General features: G+C 38.9%; 1 protein-coding gene across 1 annotated transcript; it reads left to right on the top strand.

The window, feature by feature from the left end:
• The first annotated feature begins 1,199 nt into the window (after window positions 1-1,199).
• Window positions 1,200-7,742, top strand: LOC147428324 (phospholipase A2-alpha-like). The gene is made up of 4 exons (XM_086497412.1): window positions 1,200-1,423; window positions 1,892-1,931; window positions 6,652-6,777; window positions 7,330-7,742. Exons 1-4 carry the CDS (start codon window positions 1,295-1,297, stop codon window positions 7,497-7,499), a joined length of 465 nt encoding a protein of 154 aa, XP_086353538.1. The 5' UTR covers window positions 1,200-1,294; the 3' UTR covers window positions 7,500-7,742.
• The last annotated feature ends 2,816 nt before the right edge of the window (window positions 7,743-10,558 follow it).

Genomic DNA, 10,558 nt, shown 5'->3' with positions numbered 1-10,558 from the left:
ATATTTGTGCTAAAAAATAGCCAAATAAGGATTAAAAAATACCATTTTGGGCAAAATGTGGCTCAAAATGCTACATCACTCAGGGTTCTAAGACTCTAAGCAAGGGGCTAGCTTGTTTAAAGAAGAATATGAACAAATGAAGCCTCTTTGAGAAGGGATACACAAGCTTTTCCTATGGTGTGGTAGTGCAGTCCCTCATTGCTCCTACCTTGTATTCAAGTATGTGAAGGTTCTTGTAAGGGTTTCTCGCTTCTAAAAGGTGTGTGGGCTTGTGCATGAAAGTGCCCAAGCTTCCATGAAATTGCATTGACAAAGAATTGAAGGAGGAAGTTAGGGTTTTGTACATGGAAAACATGCACTGTATTTGTCTAATTGGGGTCGAGGCCAGCTGAAATCATCACAAACAAGAGTTTTGAGTTATTATTGGCCTTGTGAATGAGTGGAGTTTCCATGGCTAAGATGAAGTTTTTTATTTTCTGTTTTGAATAAGTGATTTTTGTCAACGATTAAGCCGTGAACTCTCACAATCAGAGGTTCGATGCCTTCCTAGCTGCACCACAAAATTTTTGACAACGTGTTAGCTGGATTGGCGTCCAAAAAGATTAACTCCCTTGCTGCTTGTTGGCAGTTTCGACCCCCCAACCTCCCCTCCTAAGCCAACCATCTATCTATATCCCCTAACATGCCTTGTTGAAAGTATTGCAAAAGGAGAAGGTAATAATTCAAGCCCCCCTTGTGCGGTGATCCTTGATGGCTGTCCCATGTCATTCCCCCCCCCCCCCCCCCCCCCCCAAATAAAAATAAAAATAAAGAATCATGCTAGATAAACCTTTGTGCAACCGACCCCAAACTCATCTAGGCTGAAGCTGAGGCTTTGAGGCTCCAATGTTCGAGAAAAATCAATCTCACAAACATATAAAATGTCCTTTAAGATAGATTCAAAAAGGAAATTTTCCAAAATGATCGATGCTTTCTGCAATTTAACTCTATTTTTTAAAATTCTCTTAGTAAATTATCTCCTTCTCCCTCTCCCTTTCAACCTACTGTTTTGATTTTTCAACCGGCGCAAGGCTAGGCTAAGCTGAGGCACACTTTTCCCGAACACTCACATAAAGTTTAATAAATGGTGATAACGTTTAGGTGTGTGTGTGTGTGTGTGAGAGAGAGAGAGAGAGAGCGCCTTGATCTTGAAGGCGTGGAAACCGATCTCCTTTTCATCGTTGGGCACCATCGTCGATATAAATACAAAAGCGCCACTACGTACAAGTAGTAGCCTACATCATCAGCAGCTGTCATGGCAGCTCAGCTCTCTCGGACTCTTTCGCTCGCAAGCCATGCGGGCCTCTGCCTGGCCTTCATCGTCATCTTCCTCGCCTACAACACTCAGCCTTCCTGCGCTCTTATTGTCAATACCTCCGATCTGGTGACTCTCTCTCTCTCTCTCTCTCTCTCTCTCTCATGCGCACTCATATTTCTCCCATTTCATGGATACCTGGCACGCACGCGGCGTGCCTCTGTGTGTGTGTGTGTGTGTGTGTGTGTGTGAGAGAGAGAGAGAGAGAGAGAGAATAATTTTTCACGCGTGTGTATGTGTGTGAACATTATACAGTGGCGAGAGAGAGAGAGAGAGAGAGAGAGAGAGAGAGAGATATGCAATGTTCTTTGCTTTGTGCAAGGTGGAATGATGCATCCTTGTAATCACTCCTACATGTCTCACTCTTTGTCCATGCTTTTGTAGAGTCATGCACTACTTTGCTCCCTTCTAAAGGTCATGAATTTTAAAGAAAAAACTCATTGTATGTTGAGAGAGAGAGAGAGAGAGAGAGAGAGAGAGAAGGGGGGGGGGGGGGGGGGGGGGAGATCAGAACTATTGCCACCATTTGTTTTGTAGTTGCCATGCGGCAATACATGCGAGTCAAGCGATTGCATTTGTAAGTTCCCTCTCTCGCCTTTTTACTTAAATTCATTTTCTTGTTTTATACAATCCCAATAATTGTATTTTAGAATGGTGATTACATTGCTACCCTTAATTATGAGGGGCTTTGTCTAAATATTGGACTCTAATTAAGGACGTGGCACATGTTAGAGCCTGTCACATGTCACGCTTAGCAACCAATCAAGCCGGTTGTCGGTCATTTTTCGTGCCTTAGAATTTTTTCAAGGCAATAGGCGAGGGGGCGATGCTTGAACCAAAAGGTCATTGAGTAGGCGAGGGTTTGAACGCACGCGTGTGTGATTAAACTCAAGTTTTCAACCACTACACTAACAACATTGGAAGCTCAATCCTCGCTTGCAAACGACTATATTTTAACTAAAGAACAGGCTATGCCCCCACATGGAAAGAGGGGGGGGGGGTTGGGGGGGCGGTGTTCTTTAATTGTACGCATGCTCTCGATCATTGGTTACGCCACGCGCCACGTATGCACATAGTCCAATTATTAGGACAAGCCATTATGAGCATTGTCCAGTGTGAAGTGGAACCTTTAATCCACATCAATTTTGTCCATTGTCATGCTCATAAATAAGTGGCCACATGTTGGCTCTATGTGCTAATGCTTATTGTACTTGTTCAAGCAAGTTACGTCACAATCTCTGGAGCTCTGTGATAGCATAGTAATTGCTTGACGGTCATCGTATCATTGCAAAATATCATTTCAATATGGATCGTGGAGGCCTTGAAATTCTCCAATTCTATGGGAATAGTATCATTTTAAAGCTATTGTGTGGAAAAATACCTACTTATATGTTTTTGAAGCATTTCTCATCATAATTTTAGAAGTACAAACATTTTTAAAAAATTGACAAACATTTCAAATAATTAACTTCATCTTATTGAGGTAAGTCTAACTTGTGACCTATGAGTGGTGCCTAATTATGAGGCTTGTACACGTTTGCTAGACCAGAGATTGCTAATATCATAAAGTTGTGCGGTCTACACGAGTAGATGATGAGCTTGTGGAATGTCACAATTAAGCATGTATACATGGATTTTTTTTTTTGAGATCGAGGTTGCTCCCCTCTCCATATCAATTGGTTTCAGAGCCAAGGTTGTTTAGCAAAGCTCCTAAACCCAATGTTTGAGTATAAATCAAAAACTCATGAAGGAGAACTAGAAATGAAGTGATGTAGATCTTGATTTGTAAGCTTCCTCTTTTAGAAGGCCCCACATTGAAGTGTAAATCCCTTTCTTTCGTTTTCTCCCTATCTTTTGTTAAATTTTGTGAACTTCCTCTAATTTAGCCTGACTTTATCTTATGATATCAAACATCTATTGTTTGATACTAGACCAAAATTTCTTTTGCTTGCTTAATTCATTGCCTTTTGTATATATGGAGGACCTTATGCTTGATACACCTATCAGATACTCCTTTTACCCATTTTGGTCAATAAATAATCTTGGTGATCGAATGGCCATGACTTGCAATATCTATGGGGTAAGGAATGGTCTCTTAGTGACCATTCCCCATAATCAAGGTGACCGGCGGAGGTCGAGAGCACTGATTATAAGAATGGTCACCAAGCGACTATTTCCGACCTTCATGGGTCAGAGGAAGGAGGATCAACAGTGAAATTTTGACGGGCTTGATAGCGCACAAGAGCCCATCATAAATTCCATCAGTGTTTAAGAAGCAAAAATTTCAGACATCTCCTGATGTGGCAGTGTTGGGTTGGAGAAGTGACCTTTATCTTGATGTGTGCTGAGTTGTCAGAAATCTAACGGCTTGCTCCTAGTATTACGGCCAGTTACATCCAGTAGATGGAGGGTCAGGATCTAGTGTCCCTTGATCCTTGACCTTGAAGGAGTTATCAACTTACACTGATAGGTATTCCCATATTAATTAACATGATTTCTCAAGTAAGCACTTTTGTTGGTAAAAATAAGATTTGTCCAAGACCTTTTCGACATAAAGATTATGGGGCATTCAAGAGAAATTTGTTTCACCAATTGGATAAAAATTTTAACATCTTGACCTATTTATCATGTAATCGACAAAGCAATTTTTGCTACAAGAAGCATTCATGCCCAGCAGGAGGTGGTGGGGAACTGTTGAAAAAGAGATAGTTGCCGCTAGATGTACTTGCTCAACTTTCCTCTCGATAGCATTTTCACTCGTTGGTTTGAGCATGAGTTTAGTTTAGACTCTAGAAAGGTCTTTGAGAAGGAGACATAACTTCTTGGTCTCTTCATTCTTAGCTACCATCAAGTTCTTGTAATTTTTTCATAAGTGACTCCAATGTGCTCTTCTTTTAATTTTTTATAAGTGACTTCAATGTGAGCACATCTATGCAACAGAAATGTTGCGAGGTGCCTCCGCTTAAGAGAGTGGAGGAGAAGGGCGATGGTGCTTTGAGCTGGAGTGAGTGAGTGAGTGAGTGAGTGAGTGAGTGTGTGTGTGCGCGTGCGTGCGTGCGTGCGTGCGCGCGCATGCGCGCACGAGGTGCACCATTAACACCCATAATCGTAGGCAATTAAGGTGAAGGCATGTCAGTTCTCACGTAGGCAGTGAACCACGTAGGAAGTGGAGGCTCTCTCTGATCTCTTTCGATCTGTGAATGCTCCATAGCCATAGTGTAGGAGATGCACAGGGAGAAGATGGAGAGGGCCGACAGGGTGGAGATTAGGAGGAGAGCGTAGAAGGAAGGCGGGGGAGCATTGTGTAGGTTAGGGGGTACATAATGGTGTGGGAGGGGAATCTTATGAGAATTTGATTTTTTTAAGTAGGAGCTAGTAGGAAGATTTTTCAACTTCATATATGTATAACTTCTATGTTGTAATTTTTATTATGTGAGAGGATTTACTGTGTTTGAGGCTTTCACATCTTTTCATCATAATAAGCACGCTACTTGAGTCGATATAAATGGTATTTTTTCAACGTTTTTAAAAGACTACGCGATGATCTCATAATTTTCGTATAATCATAAATGTTTCATGAAAAATTTCTAAAATTTATGAAGCAACACTCTTGCATTGTTTCATCCTAACCATATGTGTTCATTGGGAGCAATCCAAAATTTTTTTACCATGAAACCCAACCTTCTTTATGACTCAAATTTTGAGAGTCAAAAGTACTAAAGCGATAGAGCTCTTGGATATGAATTGCTAAATTGCCTCACCAAACATCCACAAGAGTAGCACTAGGTGGGTATAATTCTATATTTTACCCCCTTAAATTGTCATGGATAGTAGCAAAGTAAAAGAAGGGTGACACTAAGCCAAAAAAAAAAAATCGATTTCATATAAATTTGTCCTCAAAAGCCAACATTAAAAAGGTCATCACAAAATCTTGATTCTATCACTATTTTTTGCACGGTCCTCATTGATCAAATGCATATATTCAAAGAGAAAATATGCTCTCCTCTTGAAATTAGCCTAATTTTTTTATTCGCCAATGAACAATATGCATACCGTATTGACGACAATATAACATTTTAGGACCATAAAAAGCATGAAAGAATCATGTTGTGATGTCGATGGGTTCAATATGAAACAATATATGATATGCCAAGAAAGCATGATTAAAGTGCTAAATTTGTCATTAAATTTGCATGTACTAAGTTTTGCATTTAAGCAAGAATTTGTGTTTTAAACAGGCTCTAACCCTTAAAAGAATGAGAATAACCCTAAAGTAGTAGACTTTACATGTAGAAACATAAAGCATACCATGAGTTCTAAGCTTATCTAAATTGTTTATAAGATAGATACTAAAAAGTTTTTAGCATAATTTAGACGCTTGAAATCTTTTTAATGTGGTGGAATCCATAGCTCATAATAGCTTCCACTATCTCTAAGCTCATATTACTAAAGTAATTTATTTAGCTTTAATAAAAATTCACAAAAGTTTCACGATGAGTAGATATAGAAGTGTCTAGTAACACTTAACTACTTTCAATAACTATCTAGCACTATAAAACACAATAATATGTTTGAAAAGTGGCTTGCATTACAAAATTGAGAATATTGGCACAAAATTATATATGTTCTAAGCATGTTAGGTTTTCCATCAGGTCTCGGTTCAAGGTGTGGCCCATCTAGGCCGTTCATTTGCTATCCATTCCTACAGGGAATGCCCATTGTGCATCACATGATGAATGACACATCAATTGCCATAATTAAAAAACCATGTATGAGAGCTTGTAGCGAATGAAATCATGACACTTACAAAGCCAACATTATTCAGATTCCAACCCAATTTCAAAAATGTTACCACCTCATCTTGCTTGCCCCTCTTTCTTGGACACTTGACGGCTAAGAAAGGACTGCTAGTGTCCTTCCTCCAATAATCATTGCTCCCATTATGGCTCTTAGCTCCTTACCGATCGCCATGTGGTTGCAATGATTCCAAGGGTTAGTGTCCTTTCCCTATACCATAACCACCAACAATATTCTATTTTTTGTCAACTCATAAGCCAACTTTGTGTAGACTAGATTCATCATGCATCACTAAAATTAATACTTAAAAATGCTAAGATAAGAAAACATAAAAGATTTAAAAAAATTCTTGGATTAGAGGAAAAAAAAAATCCAGGGACATAAGAGTGTCATCTATTAACCATACAAGTGATGGTCACACAACTATTATCTAGCATAAATACTAGGTAGTCTTATCTTTTTGAGAATGTCTAACAATCTTTCACAAAATGTTGTTTCAGTTCCACCTCTCTTGAGATATGGAAAGTACTGTGGGATCGGCTACACTGGTTGTGATGGGGAGACTCCTTGTGACAACCTTGATGTTTGTTGCCAAACCCACGATGCATGCATTGGAGATGATCCATGTAAGTTTGTAACTTTGCTGATTTTGCGGTTGTTTTAGTGTTCTACATACTTTAAACATTATAATAAGGTTTTTCAAATCTAGATGACAAAATGGCGATTCTTCAAATTTTCATCTCAAAAAACAAAGAAGATTTTTTATTATCTAGTTTTATCCATCCATCTCCATAGGGTTTTAATATCAACAAAAAGTGGTTTGCTATTGATTAAAAAAGCATCATGAGGCTTATATTATGACCATAAAAACTATTGAAAGAAATATGTAATGAAAAGATCAGATAAAAAATGTTCTCATATACACTTTCATTTTTAACATTATGAAATAAAGCTCACCACCCTCCCCTCTACAAAGGTTACATAATTATGACTCTTGGTGTGAACTCTTATATGTAAATTCAACAAAATAAACAACCTTGAAGACCTCTCATTTTAAAAAAGTACCACTCGCACTCATTAATGCTTAATTTTATCTTTAAATCAATCCACTATGATGACTGATGATGTTTAGTTGCTTTTGATAGTTCTAACCTTTTGTTGTTTATGCTTGATTGTAGCCAATTACTTAAACGTGACTTGCAACCAAAATCTACTGGATTGTGTCTCTAACTTCCAAAACTCTGATGACCCCCAATTTGATGGCGCGACATGTGGGAAGACTACAGTATGCACCACCATCAAGATTGTTATGGAGATAGCAACACACCTTGATGAACAAAATAAATAATTGAGGAATCCCTATGCTTAGAATTTGACACAACATATCAAGTAAAAATAGCAATATTACAAGTAATTTTACTAGCATTCCCGATTATACAAATAATCATAGCATTATTTTATCTATTTATATGTAAGCTTATCTATTTATTTTACCATGATGAGTAAAACAACAAGAATGTATTTTCAAGGTTATAAAAATGTTGGTGAAATTTGCAAGAAATAATCTATGTATCTTAAGAGATTACAATTTTCACAAAAGAATTTTAGGATTGCACAACCACCAAACCTTTTTTACAAATTTTGTGTAGCCAAATATACGTATGTCTCATGCTAGCATGGGATGATGAAAGCTAATTTTATATTTCTAGTTAAGCAAAGTGTGGTCGTAATGAATGCCCACGGTCATGCCGAGCTCCATCCCTTCCACACACTTATCCGCACCGAAGATCTCCGTTGATTGAGCCGTTCATAGCTAGAGTTCTCTTGAACCCTCTCCCCCTCTATCTGGTGCCTTCAGAGAGCGGAGTTCTCAATGTGAACATTGTGTGTGTGTGTGTGTGTGTGTGTGTGTGTGTGTGTGTGTGTGTGTGTGTGTGTGTGTGTGTGTGTGTGTGTGTGTGAGAGAGAGAGAGAGAGAGAGAGAGAGAGAGACACAGTAAGTCGACAGTCAGTAAATGTACCTATCGTAAACCGAACCTCAAGTTTTTCACCTTTATCAAAAAATCTGACAGTCTCTGTACACAGTTTTGAGCTATACATATTTTATATATATTTCTATAAAACCATCAGCCTGATTCAAAAACCCTGCAGTAATCTGAATCATACTTACCTTCTTCAAGAAATCGGCATCTTCAGCCAGTCCACTTAATACAAATAATGAGTTACAACCATTCTTTAAAAAGTTTCATTTTTAGCTTCCAGATTACAAGTAGTACGCAACAACCTCGGCACAAAGTAATGTCAGCAGACATTTTCAAGTTTTTTAATTGCTTCAAATCCACACCCATTTAATGCATAACATCAATATCTTCATCTCATTACATCCCACTAGGATGCCATACAGTACACTGCTCAAGTCACAGTCATCTGGTAACACTATACTCCAGCCACAGTTTCAAAATTCCATCCAATATCCAGTCCGAGCACTTCCTCTAGCACCCGGTCAAGTTAAAAGAATAGTCACAATCTCTCATTGTTAGCAGGTATTTCAATGATAGTTTTTAAGGTCACAATTCCCGTCAGGTACACAGGCAACATCTGATTAATAATATCACCCCCCCCTTTTTTTTTTAAAAACAGAGATAAAACCTGCAATTTATTCCTTAGTAAGCAACACCCCCGGCAAAAAAAACCCCATGGCAGCAGAAAATAAATTTTTGTTTTAAATGCTTTCAAATCAACACCGTTCGCTGATATGTATATTATCAACATCCTTATCACATTCCAACCCATTCGACTGCCCCCTATTGAATCTTTTAGCATCATGATCATCTGGTAGAAAAATGCCTCTGCCATAATTTCAAAGATTCATCTAGAACCCAGTCCAAAACACTTCCTCAAGCACCAGATCCAAGAGCAGTTACATTTTACCAACATTCACAAATATACCAATCATAAATTTGAAGCATGACTTCCCGTTACGCAAATAGGTAGAATCCATTTCATATTATCTCCTCTTTGTTTAAAAAACTAGAAAATCAACAGAAATATAACCTGTAAGCTTGACGCAGAGGTCTCCATGATCACTTTATCACTTTTTTTCGGCATGATGCAGTAACACAGCAACGCAGAATTGCAAGTAAAACAGAGATCACAAATCACAGTGCTAAGTGAGCATAGGTGCTCACCTGATGATCATTTATAGGCGAGCTTTCTGTCACTCTGCAGACGGGTACGAATACTGCACGCTTCCCTATCACGGCCGGCTTCCAAGACCTTTTACTCCGGGATCTTACTCAGCATAAGATCTGTGAATGTGAAGCCTGAGGAGAAGCCAGATGCGAGCTCACGAAACGTCTCAGCTCAGCCAATCACGGGAAAACCTTACAGACTGCAGAACGCCAGAGCGTGATACACATAATAGGGTACTGCAGATACTGAAAAGCTCTCATACGGTGAGATTTATACAAGGATTGTTTTTTTTAACAGGCGGTCCCACACTCACACTACAACAAGTTATTAAATCAATACAGTGGCACTAGATAGCAAGTGAATGTAAGCCCAGAAAAACCGATATACGATCTTTATACAAGCTAGTGCCCTCAATCTATGTTGGATACAAACCGCAAGTATTCTGTACCACCATATCTCTTCATAGTCTAAGGTAAAATCTCCGTACACTAGGACAGTTTTTAGAGACAGAAGCTGAAGCAAAACTAGATGAGGCCTACAAAGTATAGTGCTTTTAACCACAACCATTGGGTTCAATCATCAATCAGTCTATATAAGACGAGCATCTCTTTTTTTTTTTAAAACAAGTGTATAGCAACTGTTGAGAGTAGCTAATTCGAAGTTTATAAGTAAATATCCAACATTGTTATCAGGTGTCTTCTTCTGTTATGGCTCATACTGGGGAACAGGTTTTAGCAATATCTATTGCACATCTTCAGCAGTCAAGTGAGTCTACTAAGCGAGCCACACTCCTCCGCTACGAACGACTTTTATTTCCGCAGTTAGGCACATCTGTGACTCAGACGAAGTGGTGGACACATCAGAACCGAGTGACCAGGGTGACACTTTGGGGTAGAGAGCATTTTAGGAATAACATTCATCTGGCGATGGTAACTGAAGCAATGGGTATAGGGCCACGATACTATTATGTAGAATACTCAATGAAGCGAGGTTTCTCAAAGCGATTATACCTGCAAGCGCAGTTTTTTCCTTTTCGAAAGATTTTTTTGTATCGCAGTTATGGCCAGCCCCTCAGAGGTTATTTCAATATCACACCACGAACCTTGGAGTATGGTGTACTCTTATCCACTCGAATCCTACCTTTGTCAGAACGTCCAAACACCTGTTTCTACTGTGACAGCTGTTTGTGTGATCATGTCATGGATGGTCTACTAG

This window comes from Adiantum capillus-veneris, chromosome 23, assembly GCF_014529385.1.
Source record: "Adiantum capillus-veneris isolate H3 chromosome 23, ASM1452938v2, whole genome shotgun sequence".
Lineage (NCBI taxonomy): Eukaryota > Viridiplantae > Streptophyta > Polypodiopsida > Polypodiales > Pteridaceae > Adiantum > Adiantum capillus-veneris.
The sequence above is the reverse complement of the archived record's forward strand: the minus strand, read 5'-3'. Positions and strand labels throughout refer to the sequence as shown.